This window comes from Musa acuminata, chromosome BXJ1-6 (genome assembly GCF_036884655.1).
Source record: "Musa acuminata AAA Group cultivar baxijiao chromosome BXJ1-6, Cavendish_Baxijiao_AAA, whole genome shotgun sequence".
In the NCBI taxonomy this organism is placed as follows: Eukaryota; Viridiplantae; Streptophyta; class Magnoliopsida; order Zingiberales; family Musaceae; genus Musa; species Musa acuminata.
The window spans coordinates 4,404,700-4,430,761 of NC_088332.1; the positions used below are offsets into that span (position 1 = coordinate 4,404,700).

At 38.5% G+C, this 26,062-nt stretch overlaps 1 protein-coding gene across 3 annotated transcripts; it reads left to right on the forward strand.

Moving 5' to 3' along the window:
• The first annotated feature begins 269 nt into the window (after window positions 1-269).
• On the forward strand, window positions 270-25,929 carry LOC135581388 (uncharacterized). Of its 3 annotated transcripts, none has more exons than XM_065186174.1 (14): window positions 270-431; window positions 10,045-10,135; window positions 10,248-10,332; window positions 10,525-10,609; window positions 12,875-12,944; window positions 14,824-14,893; window positions 16,100-16,145; window positions 16,230-16,476; window positions 16,951-17,156; window positions 17,252-17,326; window positions 19,585-19,654; window positions 19,805-19,885; window positions 25,476-25,555; window positions 25,641-25,929. In XM_065186174.1, the coding sequence occupies exons 1-14, from the start codon at window positions 403-405 to the stop codon at window positions 25,717-25,719; spliced, it is 1,314 nt and encodes a 437-aa protein (XP_065042246.1). In that variant the 5' UTR covers window positions 270-402; the 3' UTR covers window positions 25,720-25,929. The 3 variants fall into 3 exon arrangements, with proteins under 3 accessions (XP_065042246.1, XP_065042244.1, XP_065042245.1); XM_065186172.1 differs by having other exon boundaries at window positions 270-427; XM_065186173.1 differs by lacking the exon at window positions 17,252-17,326 and having other exon boundaries at window positions 270-427.
• Window positions 25,930-26,062: the final 133 nt, after the last annotated feature.

Consider the following 26,062-nt stretch of genomic DNA (forward strand, 5'->3'; position numbering starts at 1 on the left):
ATTAACTATTATTAAATATATTACATGTATTTAGAAGAATAATTTTGAAGGGATATTAATGTAAATTAGTGTGTCCGCCGTCTCCTTGGACACGAATGCTTAATCTGTTGACGTGTCACGAGGATATCGTTGTGACGGCTGATTTGTCTCTCTGGCGGGAGCCTTGTCGACCGTCGGATTTGAATACAGTTGACGATGGCGGTGGACTCTGCTTTGTGATTCGTGAGTTGACGATTTAAGTGGATATCTTCGTAAACCAAAATCCCCAAATCCGTGCGGAGAAAGAAAGGGAGATGCAGCGGCGGAGGGCGATGACGTGGCGGAGGGTGGGGAAAGCGGCTCAGGCGCTGGTGGCGCAGGGCTTGCTCATCTGCTTTACCCTCTCCCTTGCTCTAAAGATCGATGGCCGGACGCACTACCCTTGGTGGTCGGTAAATTTTGAGTCCCCGTCATCTTTCCTTTCGTTTACCTTTGAATTGCTGTGTCTTCTTTGGAGTTGGGATTATCTTATCAAATTACTGGGGTTTCAGTTGTGTTCTCGTGGAACACGAGTGGAATTGTTGGGACACTTTCTGTTATGACACGCAAGAAAATGGGTTTGATTTGGAGCTTGGTAACAAGGGATGAGCGTAGAAGATTGACATCGGCTGTGACTTCCATATGCTCTATTTTTCCATGTTGCTGTGCTTTGGAGACCATGGATTTAACGTTAACAACGCGAAATAGAGTGCTAGCTCGACAAGATCTCATGATCAAATTTTATGGTTGTATTCAGCAGCAGTGAAGGGCTCAAAGTATCACAATTTTTAAAGATTTTTTTTAGTGTCATCCAATATTGCAGATTAATTAGGGTACGCATTATTGATAGAAACCTTGTAGTTTAGTTGCTAGTGAAGGGACGCATTCATCATAGTGCCTTCTCATGTCACACTTTACAATATATGATTTTTTTTGTCCTACCTCTTATTTGTCATGATTTATTTGGGATCCACAGCAATGCTTTTAACTTAGATATTATGGACATTATGCCACTTATCCATATGTAACTTAATCCCAGTATTATTCACAATAATGACTTTATTGTTGCTTTCAATCCTTTATTTGGAGTATTGTTAGTGCGATCTTTTCAAATAAGATATGAGCATAAAACCTTCACTTCACATGCTTGTAATTTTTTTCTGCACTTAAATCTCTCCCAGAAAATATTTTAATGAATAAGTGTTAGAATGCATTGGGAAAAGATGTCTTGAATTGGTGAAAGTGACAAACAACAAAATCTTCATTTTCCTCTTTATGTGAATCAACCAAGATATATTTTGATATCAAATAGGAGATTGTAGAAAATTTAACAGTGCACAAGTCAATAAGATAAGTGACAAAATAATAAGCAAACCATTAAATAAGTGATAAAATAATAAGATTTACATGAAAAAGCCTTCAAGGTCGAGAGAAAAAGCATGAGCAAAGTCAGATCCATTCTTCCACTATAAAAATAATCGGATTACAAATGATTCTTACTATACTGACTAGAGTATATCAAATACCACTAAATACAGACACTCATATGAGCTTGAAGAAATTAGAGAGAAAATTGTATATGAGAAAAAATCTCAAAGACTAATATCGAACAAGCATGGTGTCTAAATCAACATACCAGAATGTTATGATAATTGGACCTGATATTAAGTATCCAATTATTGATGATTGGACCTGATTTTTCCCCCCCTCTTCTAACACCTCTCTTAGGTTTAGGGTTTGGGTTGTATTTTATCAGTAAACCCCTAGGGTGTTACCGCTTAACAGATGATAGTACCACCCAACAAATATCTCCCTCATTCCCATGTGGGAAGTTCCTTCATGCTTGTTATTTTCGTGTATAGAGGAACTTAGTCATCATGTATTTGAAGCAATATGTTTTTTTGAAAACAATGATTTACTCATCACATTTGATCCATTCTCATCAGTATGAATTTTCTCAATATGCAATAACTTCATATCTAGTATATCTCGGATTCTGTAATATCTAACATCAATATGTTTAAGATATGGAATGAAAAATTGGATTTTTATTGAGATGGGTAGCACTTTGACTATCGCAGTGTAAAATAAACTTCTCTTGCTTAATTCCAACTCTTATGGTTACTTTTTCATAGATAAGAGTTTTTTACAAGCTTTTGTTGCACAATATACTCAACGTCAGTGAAAGACAAAGTCTACCTCTTATGGATGAGGATATTGTTGCCATAGAAAAACTATTTTGGATGAAATAATTCCTAGATGAGTTGAAACATAGGCAAGAGAAGTTTATTCTCTACTGTGGCAATCAAAGCAATATCCATCTCAGTAAAATTAACCTTTTCATTTCAGACCCAAGTATACTGATGTCAGATATCATTGGATTTGGTATACTTGAGATAAAAGCAAGGTCTGTCATACCGAAGCGTATCGCCCAGTACCGGTTCGACAGGTTACCGGTACGCAGACCGCCCGGTACTGCTACAGTGCTACAGTACTATACTATAGCATTGCTACAGTATGAAAAAAGTATAAAATTATTCGGTACACTAGGGTGTACCGCTCGGTACGCCCTGATGTATCACCCGATGCACCAGTACCGTACCGTACGGAGCCCGGGTCGAAACGTCGGTACGGTATGGTACAACGAACCTTGGATAAAGGTATTGCATTTAAAAAAAATACATATTGATGAGAATAGATTATATATGATAACCAAGGAAGGCAATACCGAATGATATCGCCCGGTACGAGCGGTACGTACCGGTCCGACGGCATATCAGTACGCAGACCGCCCGCTATCGGGCGGAACGAAAAAAAAAAAAAAAAAATATATATATATATATATATATATTTATATATAAATATTTTAGAAAAAGGTGACGTTCGACGACGTTGCCTTTTTCGGATTATATATATATATATATATATGAGGCGACGTTGCGTCGCCTCGACGACGTCGCCTTATAAATAAATAAAAAATATATATAAATATATATAATCTTATATATATATATATCTATTTATTTATATATATATAAACGAGGCGACGTCGCCCTGCCTGGGAGAAGAGAGAGGTGATGTCACTTTGGCGACGTCGTCGAGTTATATATATATATATATATATATATATATATATATATATATAATAATATATATATATATATCGAGTGGTATACCGAACGGTATACCGCTCGGTATATAGTTTTGTACCGTACCGGGCGATCTGACACGGACTTAGCTGGTTTTGCCTAAGTCGTGCGGCACCCTCGCGCGTCCGTCCGCAAAGGTCAGCCTCCCCGAAGCCTCCCATTGTCCCTTAGGACCAACCAAAGAGAGAACGGGTTAAAAAGAACGCCTCAATCGGGATCCACAAGCAGACATGTCCGAAAAACACTTTATAGACAATGCAAAATACAAACAGATTTTACAAGCTCTGAACAGTGGCACAACAAAGGGTAAAATGGTCAATTACAGATCGAAAATCTCTCGCACGTGTCCACATGACACAACTTTTATTTACAAACCTAAAGAGGCCACCACCCAACTAAAATGGGACTATTAAGCCTTCGGCCGCCCCTTTACATGCTGTACAAGGCATGGATATGCCAAAAGACACGGACATACATAAGCATTACATCAAACACCTTGTTTAGAAGTTTGTCCGTGACATTCTCCCCCACTTATTCCTTCGACGTCCTCGTCAAAGCCTTTGTGAACACTGCAACTCTTCGCCTTTGCTGAGTCTCCAATCTTCTGCTCCAGCTGCAATGCGCCTCCTGGCTCCCAGCTGCTCTCCGCTGCTGTTTTTGAGTCGTCGAACCCTTGATCCGCCACGCTGCTTCAACTCGCCAATGACTCTGACTCTGGTGTGGGGTTGGCTGAGTTGTGTTGATCCTTGTTGATTCCTGCGGATCTCCCAGATGAAGGAAAAGACCATCCTTACTGCGCCAGTCTCTCAAAATTCCACATGCTGCTTGAACTAGGTGGATGCTTGTTGGAGCTTTAACGAGCATCATCTCGCAAACTTCTGAAGTTTTGGGTCCTTCCTCCACAAAATCTGCTCATTGACTCTTCTTTCAGTTAGTTGTCACATCCAAGTAGGTTCGCATCACTTCCGCTTTCGATTGGCATTTCGTTGGGAAATGAAGCGGACAATCTACTCTCAGTAGCACTGATCACCGTTGGTGAGGATTTGACAACTATTGTCTTCCATTATCTTCGAAGGGTCTTTGAACTTGTGTAGAGCTCCTCTGTTGGATAGATAAGAGAATTGGGGTACTCGGTTTCGCCCATCCTCTTAAGAGTTGAGAAGGCAAAGGTTACTTGACTTCGCCCGCCTCCTCGAGGTTGTACTTCATGCATCGAGCTGGTTACTGGCCTTCGCCTGCTCTTTGCTCACACTTCTGAAGCACTTGAAGTGTTTGCACTCCTTGCATTGAGTTAGCTACTGTGATTCACCTTCTCAATGCCATTGAACTTCTAGAATGTAGGAAGTTTTTACCCCAACTTGGAGTAATTCTCTGATAGATGAGGTCGCCTCTGGGATTGTACCGTCTTCTCCATCAACCCTGTCGCCTACTCCACTGAGTAGCAAAGGTACAGCACCGCGTACTGCTTGCTTCGTTCCTTGGTCGTGCACTCTTGCATGACCCGAAGTCCTTCACTTACGGCTATCTTGATGAGAAACTTGTTGACACCGGTCTTACGAAGTTCCTCGACCTCTACCCTTCAACCTTGTCTCGGTACTTGGAGATTGCCTCTGCATGCTCCACATCCTCCGCCCCTTTCACGACCAAGCGCTCTCCCTCCATGAGAGCAAGGGATCAATGACTTTCACGGAAGTCCCGCCTCTGCGGTACCATGGCGCTGCCATGCCCATAGCCCTACTATCCGTCGCCTCGCATCTGCATCCCTTTTCTTCACGATCAGTAGATATGTCTCCGTGGCACTCCTCTGAGTCCACCTCCATTCTAACTGATGCTTGATTTTGGGTAGCTAAGTCCCTCTGGACTTGTCGTCGCTTCCTCGCCCCTTTCGACCCCCTGCTTCAGCACCTCTGTGTTCTCCAAGCAGTCTGTTTGGTCGATGGAAAGACAGACTGCAACCCCCATGCATGGCCTCTGCCATCACGTTGTAGGGTTTGCACCGATTCTGTTCTCCTTAGCTTCCTTGGTAGCAACGTCCGCTTACTCGACCTTGTCCTTTGACTTGTCGGGCTCCCTTAAACGAATATGAGTTCTGAAGCAGTCCAACTCTCCAGCTGCTTCGATCATACCTCTGCATGATCAAGTCCCTCCCATGGGACTCACTGGTACTTGCATTCGAACTTTTCCCTTAGTGGAACACAACCCCCATATGCTGATGACCAAGGTTTTCATCCGATGCAAAATTCGATGCACGCCCGGAAGACCCGCCTCTGCGGTACCATGGCCTTCACTCCTTGAATCCATAGCCCTTCTTGCCGTCGTGTTGTTCACCGAAGTGGAGCTTCCAGTAGCTCCCGATCATACCTCCATATGATCAAGTCCCTCCCGGGACTAAGTCGTGTGTATCGCATTGCCACGAACTGTTCCACCACGATCCGCTGCACCATGTCGCCTCCTGGTGACATCTCCATTGCATTCTGATCCTTGTGGAATAAACTCGAATTGTGAACCCTCCATGTGTGGCCTCTGCCAATACATCGCAGGGTCTCCTCCACCTTCGATTTTGTTCGCTCCTTTGGCAATCGACCTTCATCCACCCACTCTTAGGTCACACCCAAATGAAGCACCGCTCTAGGACAGTCCGTCGCCTAGTAGCTCCCGAAGTCCACCGACTTCACTGTAATTTGTGCACCATTGTCTGGATCCTGGGCCTCTGCCCCTACCAGCACAATCTCTGCTGCGCACCGCTTCCTTCATAGCAACTCGAATGGCAACACTGTGGCCTATTCTTCAAGAGTACCCGCCTCTGCGTCCTCTTGCCCCGTGCTAAGGCCTTCTGAACCCAACTTCGCCTCCGCAAATTGAGTCGCCCTAGTTCCTCCATCAATTGCTTCTCCGAGATAAGGTGCATGTGCCCCGAAGCTCCCTTCGTCTTTGGCACCATGCAAGATGAGTCCGCTCCGTCAGAATGAAGGACCCATGGAACAACATGATCCTACTATTGCCTCTGCAAGAGTTCATGTCCTTGACCTCTGTCTAAGGAAAGCACTGTGCCTCTGCTCCACGTTCCAACTTCTATGCTGGCTCCCTTCATGCGGCTTGGGTACTTCGCCAAGTTACACCCAAGTTGCTCCGCTCCTCGTTTTTGCATTGAGTCGATGGTGGTCCTCGCGCCCACCATTCCACGGGTCAGCCCTCCCTTGAGTCCGATCTCCACATCGACTCCAAGTGTGCCTTCATTTAAGTTGCTTTGGGTCGCTCCCCCACTTGATCTCGCAATGCATCCACCAATGCATTCTCTCAAACGAGATCATACGACGACTCCTCGCCGCTTGCTCAGTCCATCGAGCTTCGTGGAGTTGTTGTTTGTTGAGGTACTCCTCCTCAACATGTGAGGTCCGTCTCACATGATTCTCCCTCTGGAGAGCCGGGACTTATCCCTCCTGGATAGCTGTCCCATTGGAGCAACATCTCTCTTCATTTCGGAGGCCACCATCCCCTTGGACTACTCCGATCTACTGAACAAACTGTGCATTGTTCTGCCTCCTGCAAACGCACTTGCTAGATTGCGACTCCTCGTCAATACAGTCCCCACTGCACCCCTCAAGGCCTAGCAACATGCTGAACTCGTTGCACACTTCAGCCTCCTACGGACGTATCCTTCACATACCGAAGAGAGTTTTAATGCTCCATGGCATCGAGTTTCGGTCGCCTTGGGATGGCCACGAACATTCCATCGTCCGCATACAAGCCCCTGCATGAGTACCAAATTCTTCGAGTTAGCAATTCCCCTCACCTCTGTGAGCTTTGCATAACTCTTTTGGTCGTTGAGCAACTCATTCCACCTTGGATGGTCTCATCCATTACCAAGCGCCTCGCTTGTCTTGAGCACCATCAAGTATAGTTGTCAACGTTAAGCCGTAGCTCAAACTTAGCCATCCCAACCTTTGTGCGCTCCAAATTCTTCCAAGCTTGCTTGTTCTCGTGGTGCCTCTTGCGCGAAGGGTTGGCCATTCCTCTGAATGCCAATCTCAGATGCCCGCTCCTCTGAGCGACTCTTTTCCCTACATCTCCATGCCCGTTTTCCCTCAAACGGTCGCGCGTGTGCTGACTGCCCTCAATGCAGCCCCGCTAGGTCCCCCACATTTGCATGCTAAGTGTTTCTATGAATGCTTGTCCCGCTCTGATACCATATGACACGGACTTAGTTGGTTTTGCCTAAGTCGTGCGGCACCCTCGCGCGTCCGTCCGCAAAGGTCAGCCTCCCCGAAGCCTCCCATTGTCCCTTAGGACCAACCAAAGAGAGAACGGGTTAAAAAGAACGCCTCAATCGTGATCCACAAGCAGACATGTCCGAAAAACACTTTATAGACAATGCAAAATACAAACAGATTTTACAAGCTCTGAACAGTGGCACAACAAAGGGTAAAATGGTCCATTACAGACCGAAAATCTCTCGCACGTGTCCACATGACACAACCTTTATTTACAAACCTAAAGAGGCCACCACCCAACTAAAATGAGACTATTAAGCCTTCGGTCGCCCCTTTACATGCTGTACAAGGCATGGATATGCCAAAAGACACGGACATACATAAGCATTACATCAAACACCTTGTTTAGAAGTTTGTCCGTGACAGATCGTCGAAACTCCGGTACGATACGGAATTGCAGACTTTGATGATAACTAAATCATTGTTTTGAGAAAATTATATTCCTTGTGGGAAGATAATAGGCATGGAAGAACTCTTAACATGGGCGTGAGGGGGAGATCTGTTGGGTGGTCTCGCCCATGTGTTAAGTGGTGGGATCGTAGGGGTTTATAATACAGTCATAACTTTAATGCTAAGAGAGGTGTTAGAAGAGAAAAAGAAAAATTAAAGTCGTCATATTGTCACGGGCTTAGCTAGAATTGCCTACGTCGTGATGCACCATTGCGGCCAAGACGCGAACTTAGTTTGGATTGCCTAAATCGCGAAGCGCCCTTGTGATATGTGTTTGCAAAAGTTAGCCAAGTTGTAACCTCACTTAGGTCTCGAAGGACCTGTAAAAGAGAAAGTTGATTAGTTCGAAGAATGAGCGACGGATAAGTCTCGAAGTCTCACGAAAGGGGAAGCTTTACAAGCAATTCAGCGAGCACCTTGTGTGCACAAGAGAAAAGAGAGAAAGGAGAAAAACAAGGAATTTAGAAGGTTGAACGAACAACTGTAAGTCCACAAACAGCTGCTCACCGGGTGCCGATCGCGACAACAAGTTCCCGTCAAGGTAACGTGCGAACTTACGAAAGATTGTTCAATACCCGACACTATACCGAAGCCCCATCCCCCATGGTGCCACCCGGGTGGTTCCAGGGTGCTAAGATGACTGACGTTTCTCATGCAGCAGCGGGCTGCAGAAAACAGCCTGTGGCACATGAAAACGGAGCTGTTTTAGGCTGTTTTGCTCGGTTCGGTGAGCGATCGCACTGTAGCACTGCAGCTTATTCGAACTTACATGTTTACAAGCAAAAGGACATAAAACCAAGCCAAAACATGCTGCCACGCAGTTATACATGTAAACACAAACGACGAACGATTCATTGAACAGAATTGTTGCGGGTGCATGATGACCGTTCGTGACAATACGTAAGGGGAAGAAAAGGGAGGTTTTCCTTTGGGAAGAAGAAAGCACGGTGTTTGGATTAACTATTAATATTGTTGATCTTTGAGATTTCTTCTCTTAGTTTTCACTCTGGTTTTTTTTAAACTCATTTGGGTGCCTGTTTTTTATTCTATTTGATATCCTTTAGTTAGTCTTGAAAGAGAATTGAGTCAACCCGTTATTTTTATAGTGGAAGAATTCATATGGCTTGCTCAAGGTTTTTTACTTTATATTTGATGGGGAGAAATCTACCCCTCCAATCGTAGTTCGCCATGTGGTGGAGCCTGGATGAGGTGGTGACCACCCAAAGGCCAACAACAATGGTAAGCCCAGAAGGGAATATTCAGCCCATATCGTAGAATATTCCCTTGGGCCTGGCCTACTATAAAGGTCCACTCTTTTATTAGTTATAGAGGTCACCTATGAGTCTTTTTTCCACTTCGGCCCTAACTTGAGCATCGGAGGGATCGGATCGAGCACCTCACCTGAGTTTGGTCTTCCTGTAGGTCGATCGTCAAGCGTGTAGACAAGTTCCAGACTCCCCTTCTCAGACATCCTCAGGCTCCTGCACACGTAGCCCAAGACCAAGTTGGGTTGATAGAGATGTCACCAACATTTCACACCATCAATGTTGAATGGTTTCACATAAATTGGTTTGTTAATTATTTGATTACTTATCTGTTGGCTTGTACACTGTTATTTGATATATATATATATATATATATATATATATATTGTTGATTCACATAAAGAGGAAAGAAGAAAACTTTGGTTCTTGTTGCTTCTATAGATTCAAGACATCTTTTCCCAAAAGAATGTTGCCTTGTAATTTTACAAGGCGCTAGACTGCCGGAATGGTTGATACTAATACACACAGAAATGAAAAAATACAGTGGATAACTTGTCGAATTATGCTTGACAACATGGTAATTTACTGTGTAGATGCCTTTTGTTAAAGTTCATGCTAATATAAATATTTTATGCATTTTCTGGTTTAAAGTAGCCATCAGTGCTATTTAACTACATGGATCAAGAGTTATTTCATTACCTGATCAGGATACTGGAACTGATTACTTCTTGCTTTTGAGTATTTTCCCCCAAGTTAGTATAATGTTGAAAATCTCCAAAAATCCATGAAATGTTTTTGAAATGGAGAATCGTAGAAGCTAGTGAAGTACTATATAAAATTTAAATTTATTTTACTATATAAAACTTAAACTTATTTTTTCTGATTATGCAGGATAATCTTCTTCCCTCTTTGGCTATTTCATGGTGTTGTTGCACGAGGGAGATTCTCCTTGCCTGCTCCTTCACTACCGCATGATCGTCATGTCAGATTTCAGATCCTTTTTTGGAGAAATGTTCTACTGTTCATGCATTTGTGCTTTTATTTAGGAGAGTTTACATGATCAGGCACTGAAAAGAAGTCCCTCTTTTCCACAGTGGGCACCTTGTCATGCTGTTGTGGCAACGCCATTACTAATTTCCTTTGAGCTGCTTCTTTGTATTTATCTCCAGGGCATCAGTGGTAAGTGAAAATAGATAGAGCAATATACAGTCATTAGCTAACCTAAATTACATACTCAAAGTATTCTTTTTCCTGCTGAAATAATGTGCTAGGATATTAGCTGTCTAAATATGTTCTAGATGCCTGTTTATGTACTTTACATAAGCACTATATTTCTCTTATCTGTCTCCCTAAAACATAGATTGTTTGCAGTTAATGGTGAACCTGCTGTTAACTTGAAGATTGTATTTATTCCACTGCTAGCCTTTGAAATAATCATTCTTGTTGACAATGTCAGGTAATTATGTTTTCGTTTTTTTGTTGATGTTGTGTGCACAACTTTCTCATTTGTTGCTTTTGTAGTTTGAATTAATTATTGTAGAGTTACTAGAGATTCTATATTATAAATCTTCATTTTTTCATGGATATATACAACAACAGTTTAAAATTTGTTTCACTAATACAAGTTATATATGAAGAAAAACTTTTATACAGAAGATGTGAAATGATTAATGTTAGTGATACGAAAAGAGGTAGAGGAAGACCTAAAAATACTTTAATATAAACTATAAATAAATATTCAAATACTTTGAGCTTAATTAAACATATGACTTTTTATAGATCTTAATAGTAGCAAAAGATCCATATAGTTGACCCTAAATAGTTAGGACCTTAAATAGCTGACCCTAAATATCAAAACGAAGTATAGTATTATATGTAGGATATGTCAAACATACATTATGCACATATGTTAAGCTGTTGACTTACTATAATGTGAATGATCTGCTTAATATTTTTTTAATATGTATAGGGAATATTCTTGTGATTGGTTGTGTGGATAATTGTTAAGCATAACAATTATCCACAACACTCGAGGTTCACCGTATCATAGAGTATTGCTCAGTACGGTTAGTACATACCGGTTCAATAGGGGACTGGTATGGGCAATACATCAATATGCCTCCATGTACCGTGTGTTAGTTCGCTTGATATGGTTTTGTACAGCTCGGTACATATTATACTGGCAATTAGTCGGTACATCGATACGGACTGGCAAAGCGAAATATGACACAACCAATCATAAAAATGTTCCCTATATGTTTTAAAAAATATTAAGGAGATCATTCACATTATAGTAAGTGAACAGCTTAACATATGCGCATAATGTGTGTTTGACATGTCCTACATATAATACTGTACATTGTTTTGATATTTTGAAGCAATGTTTTTTATCCCGGATGTCGGAATTATAGGAGTCCACTAGACTAGTATGGGTGTGGTCCATTTTGACATATGCTATGGACTGGGTATTTTTTCCTACATTCCATATGTTGGAGCGTATTGCAGTACAAAAGGGATGCGTGAGGAGGAAGACGAGAGGAGGAGAGTAAGAGGTGGAGAAGAAGGGGAGGAGGTGATGAAGAAGAAGAGAAGGGGGGAGATGGTAGAGAAGAGGACGAGGCAACAAAGGAGAAGGATGAAGAAGAGGAGAGGAAACTTGAAGGGAGCAAGGGGCAACAGGTGGGGGCTGGACATGGTGACCAGGGGGCAAGGGTCCTAGGTAGTGGGTGGTGCAACGCACAATGAGCATAGGCAGACTATGTGAGGAAGAGAGAGAGAGAGAGATGTGCCATTGGACAGTGAGGTGGGCTATTAGGGTTTTAAAAAATATTAAAATTAAAAAATAATTAGGCTTATTGCCCCATCTGGACCTATTTTTAAGCCTGGATTGTGTGGTAAGCTCAGTTAAACAGTGTGTATTGTCTCTATGTGAGAAGGAGAGAAAAATGGGCGGTTGAAGGGTGAGGTGGGTTATTAGGGTTTTAAAAAATCTGTTAAGAATTAAAAACAAAGAATCAGGCTTCTCGCCCAATCCATGTCCATTATCAAGCCTGGACCAGGTGGTAAGCTCAGTTCACAGTGCTTACCAGACTGTTGGGCTTGGTTTGCTTCTCGACTGTTGGGCTTGGTAAGCTTACCAGACAGCAAGCCTTGTATCAGATTAAAACTGCTTGGTTGGGCTTGGTTTGCTTCTCAACATCTGATCGAACATGTAAATCCTGCCAGTACCAGTACAACCAGTAAATACCGCCTGTATCATACTGGTCTGAGCGGTTTTGTAATCAAATTTTGGAGTATTCAACACACTTTGCAAATTACTGAACAAGTGTAGGTTTTAACAATGATACCGTAAGCATTTGAAGTATTCATGCTTCATAGTAGATGCTAGATGTTGGTCTCATTTCTCAATGATACCTCTATATTTGATGGAGCCAACCTAGTTGGTATTGGATACCCAGTTCTGTTCTTGTTATTCAAGCTCAAGTTTGAAAAGAATTAATCTAGTTACTTTGTTCCAAAGGGTTTCTTGGAAATTGAAGCAAATTGGGCAAGGCTAGTTTTTTGCAATTGGTACAATGGTGATTTACTTTTTGTCAACCAGACTGATCATGTGAGAGATTTTATTAATGAAGAATAACTGACTGTTTTTTTTGGTTAATTAGCACTTCCATTTGATGTTCTGGTCTCTCTTGCCTGACATGGTCTTTTGCTCCATGTTCAGAATGTGTAGGACCTTAATGCCCGGAGATGAAGAAAGCGTGAGTGATGAAGCCATATGGGAGACACTTCCTGTAAGTATAACTGAGAGTTGATGTTGATTCAGTCATTGTGAACTTGATCCCGTTATATCATATGATGCACTTCATTTTTCTTAATTGTGACTTGCTTTAAGTTTGTCACGTGGACTTTAGACGTCATCTTGATGATAACTACTAAAACTTGCATCTTTAACATGTATAACATCTACGTTATGATGATTTTGATATTTTCTATGTTTTTTGTAGTTTTGTACATATCTCTTGACCACATGGGGCTTTAACTTTGTGGAATTTTAGAAACTTTGAAACATGGTTCGCCTTATCAGTCCGTATTGATGTACCAACTAGTCATCGGTACAGTACATACCGATATACTAACACATAATATAATGGGGTGTATCGACAGACCAATATGTACCGCTTGTACTGAGTGGTATACCATGGTACGACGAACCTTGCTTTGAAGATACCATTTAAAATGATTTTACTCGAGTTTTTAAGGTTCAAGTTCCCTCTTAATCGGGCTCACTAGATGCTTGATTCCTTATTATCTAAAAGTACAATATAATACCAACATGGCTCTTACATCGTGACAAGTGCCATATGTAGGACATGTGGATCGCAACACTTATCTATGTAAAACATGGTAGCTTAACAATTATCTTAATTTTAGAACACATTTAGTAATTACACAAAGCTCCTGATAACTCTTTTCACTTGAACCACCCATGAACAATAGTTTCATTAATCTCTTTATCATTTTGAATAATTGAGTCAATATATCTAAAGTTTTCTATTGAACTTCTGGTCCATCTATTTTAACTACATCCTCAAATTATTTTCTTAGTATATTGACATTATATCATAAATTTAGACTTAGTCCTATTTAATTTAATACCTTTATTTAACAAATTTTTTTTCCATCATTCAAGTTTAAAATTAATTGCATTTGAACTTTCATAAATTTAAAAATATTATCAGCAAGTAATATACACCACTTAGGTTTACCTTTTATATGAATATTAAGTTTGTTCATTGCCAATTTAAAAAAATAAGGATTTGAAGTTGATCCTTGGTGTAAATCCTATATTAAGGAAACTCTCTAGATGCAATCAATATAGTTCTTATATTAGCAGCTACAATATCATATATATATATATATATATATATATATATATATCTTATGACATTAGTATATTTAGTAGATACAAAATTTTTTAATTCTACTTTAATAAATCTCTAGAGATAGGCTTTATCTAAGTCAATAAAAATCATATGCATGCCTTTCTTCTTCTCTCTATATTTTTTTAATTAATGGCTTTAATATATAAATAGCTTTCATGATAGATCTTTCAGTTGACTTTTTTTTGGACATACGCATGCCATTTCCTCCATTTTATCCTTGACTGGAATTACTTTTAGTTGTTCAGGAATGAAAGTATTTCCTGTTATTTCTTAGTGTAAGCATCTATCTCAGCATCCTCATCTCACTAGTGTTATTGGTTTAATGATTTTGGCATTAAACATGTTAGGTAGCCATTTTTCTGCTTACTCCACATGCTTAGGCATCTGGGATATACCGATATAGTTCCTTATGGGGATCATAAATATTTGGGGTATAATTCTAACTTCTTGATGTTGATAAATAGTTATTATTTTTCTCCAGTGACTCATTTTTTCAAATTTAAAAGTTCACCTTTGCATCTTTTGCAGATCTTACTATATATATGTGTCATAAGCTTGCCGTTTTTAAAGCAATAATTCTTTGGCAAAATCTTTCTGGTCACTTCTGAAGGCATTATGTTACATGAAAATATGCAAAATATTCGGATTGCATCTGTTCTGGATATTATAGGTTCTTTAATGTACTTTCCAAAGCCTATTCATACTAAATAAATATTCGGTGCCTCAGCACTTCTGGGTTGCAATCTCTATGGTGTTTCTCATTGCCGCTACCACTTTCACACTTCTTAAACTTTGTGGTAAGTCTATTTTTATCGTAGTTTTATGATTTTTCATCTCATTCACTGCTTGTTAGCTAGCTATGAGATTGACTTTATAGTTTATAGAGTGTTCACTTCTCTTTTATGGAATATTTGTGGGATGCTTAACTCAAATAGAGCTCATAGCTATACTTGCCACTCTTCTTGCTTATTTGGAGCTTTAATCAAGGGTGCGAACTTTGGACTTTGATTTGATCTGGACTCAGACAAGTTAACCTGAAGGCTGAAACACTGTTCTTTTCTTGGATATATAGAATATGTGAAGAGAACCATAGCACACATATAATTAGAACTTTGATGTATCATTATTTTAATCTTTATAATGCTATATTGATGAAAGTATAGAAATTGACGTGTTGATATGAATAGTGAATCATGACATTCATTTGAATATAGATTATAGGCAAAATGCTAGAATATGAAGAGATAGTAAGATTCTAGGATCGGCTGCATGATAAAATTTAGGAAAAGGGAAACACATATAATATTATCAGCAACCTAGTTGACTTGCAACATGATGGAGTCTAAATAGATACAAAAAAGACATGACATATTTAACACATTGGCATAAAAGTCCAGATTCATCTTACATAGTTGTTTGAATTGGTGTTCTACAAAAGAGTTTCAAATAAAAAGGCTGAGATTTGGCATGTTAACTAGGCAAGACAAGAATCCCTCTTAGGGGGAAAAAAGCACACCCCACAAACTGAGTTGAAAAAGCAAAGTTAGAATTGTTGGGAATGAACTTTACCTGCTAAATGCCTTCACATGCATTATTTACATGAGTCTAGACTCTAGACAATGTAGGATTCTTAGTTCGGTTACGCAGGTAGTTGTGGACATGATAATATAATAGTCAGTTTAGAGTTTATGTGACATTTACTTAAATGGGTCATTTTTGGGTAAGGCCTTATCATGTAATGTGTTTATGCAGTACATCGCTCCTTGTTACTGGATTTGCATGGAAAAATCAGACATGCTAGAACAATGTAATTCCACCTTTCATTTTTCTGGGATTGCAACCGTTTCAAGTTCTGTTATAAATGCAGAACTGAGTATTTTATTATATTTCAGATTCTAGTGCTACTGGGTAATATATTGCAGTGACATCCTTTTTGTTACAGTACAACTACATGATATATGAAGTATGCTAGGTGATATAATGCTCAAGTCTGACAACTGCAGGTGATGTTGGAGCTCTTGGATGGTGGGATTTATTTATAAACTTCGGGTACCTTTTGTTTTAGTTTTTACATTTTTAATTGGGTTATGTTGTTTGTTTTATCTTTTCTAATATACAATCTTGCTTGTGCAGAATTTCAGAGTGCTTTGCATTCCTAGTTTGTACAAAGTGGTCTAACCCAATGATTCATAGACAAGCTCATTATGGAGAGCCTAGTTCATCCTCAGCAATTAGATATCGTGATTGGAATAGTGGCCTCATGCTCCCTTCTGTGGTGGACCATGAGCAGGATAGGCTTTGTGGTCCACAAGATATAGGAGGCCATATAATGAAAATTCCACTTGTGGTTTTCCAAATTTTGTTATGTATGCACTTGGAGGTATGTCAAGTTATTGGTTGATATTTTGCTTTATACAGAAACTGTTTTCGGATTGTTGCTGCATTGCTGCAAAACAAAATAGATCAGTTATTTCAAGTGTAACAGTGACTTAGATGAGTGACAAGCATGTTTCAGTGGAGAACCACAATGAAGAAAATGTATTTGATTAAAGAGGAAGGGTTGCATGTACTCAGTATGTCTGCCCATTGAGCAGTAGGTTTGTCATCTACTACAAAAATGATAAACAACATGGTGATGACCATATCCATGCTAGGCAGTGCATGCACTGGTTGAGAGCAACCATTTCTGGATACACAAGAATTACATTGACAGCATGTTGATGAGAAGCCACTTTATGTAGGCTTTTGCTGATCAGTTTGTTTTTTTTATTCATAACCATGAATAACTGCACATTACAATGTTTACATGCATATAAGTTTGCCACTGAGTTGCTATTGCTTGTCTGCCTTTCAGGGAACGCCATCTGGAGCTCGACATATTCCCATCTTTACCATATTTTTGCCCATATTTATTTTACAAGGTGCTGCTGTCCTATTTGCTATTTCAAGATTGATGGAGAAGCTTGTTCTTTTATTATATAATCGATCAGTTGACGGTAGATATCTTGCTGTTTCATCAAGAGCACAGGATTGCTTCACTTTCTTACATCATGGCTCTAGGTAGTGTGATCTTTATGTGCGAGATGAGCTCTACTTGTTAGTTAACATGGTTTATTCTGTGAGATTTCATTAAACTTACTGTCAGAATGATTTAGACTGCTGGGTTGGTGGTCTATTGATGAAGGAAGCAAAGAAGAACAAGCTTGCTTATTTCATGCCAACGCCACTGGGTTTGTTTCCCTAAATCTGCACAATTATGAATTGCAATTTGTAACTGGGCAAATGGAATAATCTGAATTTATTCTTGATGTGAAGAATTACTGATTATAAGTACAGGATCCTAAAGGGTGTCACCTTTTTGTTTTATTTATTTACTTTGTTAAGCCAGATATTACTTGTCTATTGATTGATGAATTGATTAAGATGTATTTTCTAGAGGTTTTATGGAGTGTATCATTGCAATTTGTTTTTAGCTGAACAATTCTTATTTGATTTAATTTGCTTCACAAAGTGCTTCAAGTTTCTCTTTTGCAAATAAAACCATGGAGAATTGATAATGTGCTTTAGTAACTGTTGTATAAGTATCATAATTTGACCTATACTGATGAACAATCCCTCTGACATCCTTGTGCAACAATCATGAGGTATCCTTTGAGCATTGCACTAAATATGGTTAATTTGATATTTCTATTTGAGATATATGCAATTGATGGAATTTATGATAACATGGTATTGTAACTGAACTAAGATAGATGCCACAGGAGGAGAGAAGCTTGTGATGCCATTTGGTAAATGATTTTAAAGTAGACAATGATGGTATAAGCAAATTATCTAGAATGATCAATTTATGCTAAATACCGTTAAGGATAAGATAAAATAGTTACAGTATTTCAAAATTATTTAACACCATTTAGACACACTGGGTTCTTTGGATCATTATGTTTGTACTTGAGAAGGCACTTTGAGGTGAGTATTGGAGTAAGAGATGTTAGCAAATACACAAGTAGAAGCTAAGTGGACAGAACTATTAAAAGCTCAGACTTGTACCTCTTAGATCATAGATAGTCCTAGCAGGTTGAAAGACATGTATGAGATAATTGTGGTGATCGAGGAAAGGACAAAGAAGACAGTGTATTAACAAAATATTATGGCAGCAGTGAGTCATGTTCTTAAGTTTCTATATATGTCATGACTTGGTCTTATTGGTAATTGAGTATAAGATAACTTCTTGTAGTTGACCTTATATTTGGATATAGTAGATGGATCTATTAAGGGTGTGAGACAACTAGCCATTGTAATGTACTCTTTCAGTATGCTAGGTCCTCGGATGTGTTCAGTGGTAAGCATGAATTGTGAGCATTAACATGATCATGTTTTATCTGCCACTGATTTAATGCATGTGAGTGCTGATAAATTTCTGAACTGGGAGGGAAAGTTTTATGCAGACCTTGATACTGAATGTTTCCAGAATTTTTTTCTTTTTCTGGAAACACATAAAAATCATTTCATTTAGAGCACTTACCTAGGTTAATTCATAAGAAGAAAGCCTCAAAGTAGATGTAAGCAAGCATGAGCAACTTAGCAACTTCATATTGCAGTTTGTTCCCTCTTTTTGTACCAAACTTAACAATAAACACCAAAATAAGATATACTTTAGAAGTTTATAAATAACAGATGATCTGAATGATCCTAGTGGACTAAAGTTTTGACTGATCAAACTTCATAAAGCATGAAGATTTGGCATTCTGTTTATATTTTGTTACGAGTCTAGGTCCTCTTAATCTTAGGGGACTGGAAGTGCAAGTGTACATGTGAGGTAGGCTTTATGATTGAACATAGTGGAGTTCAGAACATTTCCAATCTCACACTTCTATTTCAAAAGTCTATTCTTCTTGAACGTACTCAGTCTTTTGAGCATATGACCTGTTTTAGCAGGACAAGGGTTTTGATCTGTGGTTTAGACATGCATGGAATTGTATGTGTTGGTGTTTGCGCTGGGTGATGTGCATGAATTATGTGAGAAACTGAGAATATCTAAAATGCTTATTCTGATTATGGAATTTGTTATGTTCAAGAATACTTGGATGACTTTACTCCTGAAATATGTCCCTGTTTGTAATGCACTAATTGGTAATTACTATTTTAAATTAGACTTTGAACTGGCTTTCATTGCTAATCACCTGAAATGAAATAGTTATTGGTGCTCGAGATGTTCTAGTTTTTTCTCCCTTTTTCTTTTTTTTGTTTTGACTATGAGGTCTGATTTTCTTCTATATTTTTTTTACATAATGGGAGTTGTGAAAGATTACTATGGTTAAAATATTTTGTTGAGTTTATCATATACATAATAGCTAATTCTATGAGACCAGAGCATAAAAGTTGATGCTTTCTACACTAATATGTTTCATAATTCTTTAACAAACTATTGAATGCAATGGAATTGCATAGCTGCAGTGTCTTTCTCATGATTAATTTGTTATATCTGCAGATACAACACTTTCTGCGGCTATTCGCCTGAGGTGGTGAAGAAAATGCCTAAGAAGGAACTTGCAGACGAGGTGTTGTTTCCTTGGTCTTATATTGTTGTTAGTCTTGAATTGGTCTTAAACTGGCTAGAAGCTCTTGGTCTTATATTATTGTTAGTCTCAGCAAATACTAGCAACACACTTGGTCATTTTGGCTTTATTCAATGAACCATTGTATCTCAGGTTTGGAGACTACAAGCAGCTTTGGGAGAACAAGCTGAAATAACAAAGTATAGTCAGCAAGAGTATGAGAGGCTTCAAAACGTATTGCTTCTTATTCTGACTTTTGTCTAAAACTCAACTGATTAACTTACTGATAGTTATGGATCCTGTATAACTTATCATAATTTCCTTGATTAGTAAGCATAACTTTGTTTTCTAGATGCCATGTGGTTTTTTTATCTTTAAATGCATTTGTATTATTTTCTAAGCTTTTTTTTTGTTTTGAATTATTAAATTGTTTCCATCCATAATTTATATCAAATTATATATATTGTAAGATTTATCTAATCTTTGTCCATGTTCTTTCAATGCAAAGTTTTGAATATAATGATTGACCATTTGTTGAAGAATGGGGGCCAGATTTGATGAGCTTAGTCAGATGACAAGGTATCAAGGATTCGAAATATATGGATCGGAGGATTGGACGTGTAAAAAAAGAAATGAAAACCTAAATATCTGATAAATCAGGAAAAAATAGATAAGTCTAAAAATAGAAAAATACTTTAGAAATAGAAATTCATAAAATTAGGAAAAGTACTTAAAATTTATCATTACAAATTCAGAAGAGAGAATTACTGTTTTTTTTGCAATGGAAGGACAATTTTTTAATGTAATTTATATGACAATTTTTTTCTCCTAAAAACCTTTTGTGCATATCTAGTTTACGAGAGAGCCACATAACACGAGATAGTGTTTTGGAAGAATTTTTGTGCATACACCTTCTTGGAGGGGTTGTTTTCTCATGGGTACTGCTGGAACCCAGCTGCTTGATCCTTCAATTTACAGGGTATGAAAAAATTCCCTGTTACCTCCTCTCCCATTGCCTACAGATGAAGAGCACAACTTACCTCTACATCGATGTTGAGGTGTCGTTGGTGGTGGAGATGTGGAGTGCTTCAGTGACATTAGATATTTTTGTTATCTCCACTGTTCTTCCATTTTTATCTCTCCTCTTTTGCTTCTCTTCTTTGTTTGAGTTTGGGGGATAAGAAGGATGGACATTTGTCTTGATTAGGGTGTTTATGGATAAGGATATTCCAGTTGGAGGGGGAAAAGAAGATAAGGAAGGTTGGATCTTAATATTTTTGTTCCATAAGTTGTTGGTAGTTGATAATCCAAATTTATATTGCAATTAATTGAATTTTAAAACCCTGTTTTTAAGGCTATTTGTTAAGAGGAAAAAGCAAGAATCTTGCATGCCTATTTTTTAGTTAGGATTTCTAAGGTTATTCATTAGTTAGATTGTGACTTCTCAGTTTTAACTTTTTAAATGCATATTGCACATAGGGCATGTGTGTTTGGGGTTAGGTATGTGCATTTTCTTTTGTATCAATATTACTAGTCAACAGTAATTAAAGCTCTTTTCATATCTCTAATAATTCTTAAGGTCTTATTCTACCTTTCATCATAACTCTAGTCCTAATTGCCTCATTTTATCTAACTTGTGGATCTATGCACCTGCTTCAGTCATGTTCGTGCTATGCTAAATGGTATTAGTTGATTTATTCTTCATTGAAATTTGTGCCTTTGTGGTTCTTTAAATATGTAAAATTTCTATCTTATTTTATTTTCATATTAACTTTTCATAAATCTGTCTCAAATCATGATACATTGAGTACACCAATCCATAAGTGATAGGAATCTGCCATGTCATATACCACCAACACAGTCAAACATCAACTTGTATTTAAGAAAAAACAATCTAACACATGAGATTGTTGCTAATGTGGGGATTGAGAAAGATCAATGCAGGTGACCTTACCTTTGCAAGCAAAAGGTTTAGTTTTGTGACTTGAATCCTTGACATAAATGACATACCGAGAACACGAGATTACTGCCAATGCAGGGGTGGGTATGGGGAGGGTCAATGTATGCAACCTGACCTCTATATTTAAATATAAAAGGTTATTTTGTAGACTTAAACCCTTTAACATATAGCTAATCAAGAATGCTCTCTTTAGTTAACAACTGGTATAGGTACCATACTGGTTGATTCTTAATAAGTTCAATTAAGTTTTGGTTTAGGTACTGGTATCAATATTTGAATTCTTGTTCTTGTTTTTTGGCAAAAGAGATTTCTTGATCTTAACATCCCTGTTTCAGATACTAAAATTTTGTACTTGTTATTTCAATACTGCTTGGTGTTTTGATCGCTCTGCCTCTTTCCTAGACTTGCCAAGCACTGGAATATCCATCTTTACACCAATATCTTTTATTTTTATGATTTTTGTTGTTTTGGTTAGATCCATCACTGAATATATTTTCTGTATGTTTCTATTTTTAGCTGCTAAATGGCATTCTAATAATTCCACTTCATGCATGCTATACTATGCATAGGCTTGTTGCATAGTTGTATATACCACACCAGAAAAAGGCTCGCAACAATACCATTTCGCAGATTGGCAATTCTTGAATTTTACTTTCTGGTACTTAATGATTTTTGTGAAAATATCCTGTCTATAAATGAACTCTCATTTATAGGAGTCTCATGCATTAGATGTATTTAACAAGGTCTGTCATACCGAATCATACCGCTCGATACAAGCAGTACGTACCGGTTCAATAGGCTACCGGTACGCGGACCGTCCGCTACCAGTTCAATAGGCTACCGGTATGTAGACCGTACCGGTTCAATAGGCTACCGGTACGCGGACCGTCCGCTACCGGTACGCGGACCGTCCGCTACCGGTACATGGACCGTCCGCTACAGTACGGACGGTCCGTGCTACAGTGCTACAGTTGGTATACCGTTCGGTACACCCTAGTGTACTGCTCAGTATGCCGGTACCGTACCATACCGAGCCAATCTCGAAACATCGGTATGGTACGGTATTGTATACGTTGGTATTTAATTACTTTCGGTACACATACATTGCTACTAATTGGTTATGTTTGAGTGTCGTTGTTGCCAGATAGTAAGAGAATGCAAAAGAGATAAATCATGCATAAGTTTGCCCCATTGGTTGGGTTGGTCAACATTGGTTTGTATTTGTTGCACTAGAAAGTTATATGCTTGTGTAGTGCCATGCCATAGATGCCACTATATGACTTAGATCAGTTTGTAGCCTATACCAACTGGTATTGCATGGTAGAAAGTCAACACAGGTTTGTCATTCCTTCTGCTCTTTGCACCAATTAGCTTGCATATGAATCCTAGTCTTTCTCTTTCGAACACTTCTAATGAATAAATTATAATTAGATGCATTTTTGTCAAAGTCCTAGTTATGGTTCAAACATCAATTGATCCTTGTAGGGTGTGATAATTGTTTATAGCAAGATTTGCCTTATCGGTCTGAATTAATGTATTGGCCGGTTGATGGTATGGTATGTACCGCTCCGTACCAACGTACTGTGTCAGTACGACAGAGCATACCGACATCACAGAAAAATGGCCAAAAATAGCTCAAAAAATTCTTGAAAAATAGTGAAAAAGTTATATTAGGATTTTTAAGTTGGAAATAAATATAATTTAGTATAATTTTAGCAAAAATAATCTAAATTAGGAAAGAACAATGACCCATATCTGTTTCGAAGGGCTTTAAGGAATAGCTTTGTGGTACGTTCCGGATTGTCCTTCCGTTGGTATTGAATTATTTACAAAGAATTGATTTGAATTGTAAGATTATTTGTTAAACAACTTAAACTTTAAGATTCAAATGAATCAAATAATCGATCGATGTTATACTTGGTTCTACCACCAAAAAGAACAATGGAACTCTATGGGTGATGGATCGAGGTTCCTCGATCTTATGTATCTGTATATCAATTTGATATGTTTGTCTGACCCAATCCTGAAAATAATCTCATGACATAGTATACTGATACACCATATGTCATTGGTGCATCAATGTAATGATGGTCGTAGTCTGATTGTCGTGAACCACATGTCTGAGGCGGCTCTGAAGGTAAGTACGATTGCGACATGTATTGATGCGGAGCATGGAGAATGTGGAAACTTCTACTTTTGCCACTGATTTGTTGCATCATAAAATTGATCATCGTACTATTGCTCAAAAAGGAATGATCAACTATTATCGTATTGCTGCTCGGAGAAGAATGGCCAACTATCATATCGAGCTCTATGATCTGAATCTTGGGTGGCATACGTAAAGTATTGCTTTTCAGTCCATGCACCACCCTTAAACTATGTAGATAGGACAATCGACTCCCCGGTGTCATCGCTATCACCAATTGAGGCACTATTGCCCACATCATTGCCATGTCTCCAGGCCGAGTGGGTTGTTGAATGCAGTTGAAAAGTTATTTACATACCTTTGATTAGATTTCTTCTAACTTTTGTGTTAAAACTCTCAATTAGCCTCCTAAGCTTGATCCAATCCACAAATTGTAACTTTATGAAGTTTTAAGAGAGTGTAAATGTGAGAATGAGAAAGAAGTAAGAAAGAGATTGAGAGAATATAAGAGTACGAGAGAGTGAAAAGAAGTGAAAGAGGTGAAAGAGTGGGGGAGGGTTTAAAAACCCTTTCAAATGGATCTAACCATTGGAAACGGTCAGATCTGAGTCATTTGTCAGTAATGGTCGAAATTCGATCGTTATCGATTGGCACAGGTTAGTAACGTTTGGATTTTAACCATTATAGAATGGTACAGTCTTGTATCGAGCGCTACAGAGCCTTTTAGTATATACCACCTGGTACAGGGTGGTCGACATACTGGTCCCCTATCGGATCGGTATGTACCACTCATATTAGCCGATATACCGCGGTGTGACAGACCCTGGTTTATAGTCTTGTAAACTTTAATGTTAATTCAGTAATCTGCAAGAACTTATGGTCTTTCAACTGTTTCTTTTCACCAATCGGCTTGCTTACGATTACATTTTCTTTTTCCTTTAAACTCATCCAAAATGAACAAACAGACTATGAGTAAGATTATCACCAAGTAGCAGTGTAGTTATCTTATGAACATTTCTGGCTTTGAAACTTTTTTAGGAATCCCTGTTGTGCTGACCTATAAACTGTGAATAATGCCTTTCTGTTTGGGCAAACAAATTAGTGATGTGAAGTGCATTTGCAGGTTGTCCTCCCAGTAGGTTAGTATGAAAACAGATGGGTGGTGATACACCTTCAAGGCATTCCTGATGCCTTTTCTTTTTTACAATATTGTTCATTTTCTACTTGGTGTTCCCATTATTTCTTGTATGTATTGTACCTGTGCAACTGTTGATGTTTTGGTTTTTATCTTTGTTCAACTGCTGATGTTTTCGAGACTATTTCTTTTTTATAAAATTGAACCACTCATCTTAACTAAGTGCTCATATACTGTAGATGCACCTGTCAAGTCACTCGAGTTATCACTTGTAAACTATTGAGTATATATCCTTTCTCTGAGTTGCGTTTAAAGCTTGAATCACATAGTGCTGAACTCATACCATAAGCCCTGTATTGCATGTGGACTGTTCAAAATTGGCTGGTCTGCATGTCAGTTTATGTTTGGACTGATAAATATCGGCAAATACATATTCAACAATCTTCGAACACTGGTTGCTTGCATGTTTGTTTCCATTGTAATATTCCTTACATCTAAAAGTTATTTTCCTTTCGATCTCATTCCACTTGAAAGAATTGAAGTCTTAAAACATTTTTGACTTGTGAAAATTTCATTTTATTAGGAAAAAGTTCTCTGTAGTATTTGCTTTGATGGAGAGATATGCATGGTCCTCCTTCCTTGCCGGCACCGCACTCTCTGCAAGTATGTTCCATGAGCCATTCTCCGTGACACAAAATATCTGTTTGGCTCTTGTTCTTTTGGATATCGACTTGAATTTTGTTTGTAGGCCTTGCTCTGAGAGGTGCAAGAAGTGTCCTATTTGCCGTGTCTCCATCGAGGAGCGTATGCCAGTATATTATGTGTAGACCCTGACCAAGATCTTAACAAGAATGTGCAACTGTATAGCTTTAACATCTGTTAGAAAGGTTTTGGTGTGTGTTCTGTTCTCACCCTCGTATTGTACATAACACGGACATGATCTGATTACAACCTGTGTAAAGCTGTTTGTCCTGCATCAATTCTCTATCTGCAGAAAAACAGGAAAAAAAGAAAACAAAATCTCTTTTATTTCTTGATTGTCGGGTATATTTGTGAGAAATTTAGATTTACGCTTAACGTATCTGTGATGATTGCCCAAACAGATGCTACAAATAATATTAGAGATGTAATCTGGAGAATGGTGGTCGGTTGCCCAAACAGATGGTTCAG

What these genes read in the sequence shown, in the direction of transcription:
- LOC135581388 (XM_065186172.1), top strand. Translation starts at nt 294, where the DNA reads ATGCAGCGGCGGAGGGCGATGACGTGGCGGAGGGTGGGGAAAGCGGCT. An exon ending in CGGACGCACTACCCTTGGTG is followed by an intron (nt 428 to 10,044) that starts GTCGGTAAATTT and finishes CTGATTATGCAG; the next exon opens with GATAATCTTCTTCCCTCTTT. An exon ending in CACTACCGCATGATCGTCAT is followed by an intron (nt 10,136 to 10,247) that starts GTCAGATTTCAG and finishes TCTTTTCCACAG; the next exon opens with TGGGCACCTTGTCATGCTGT.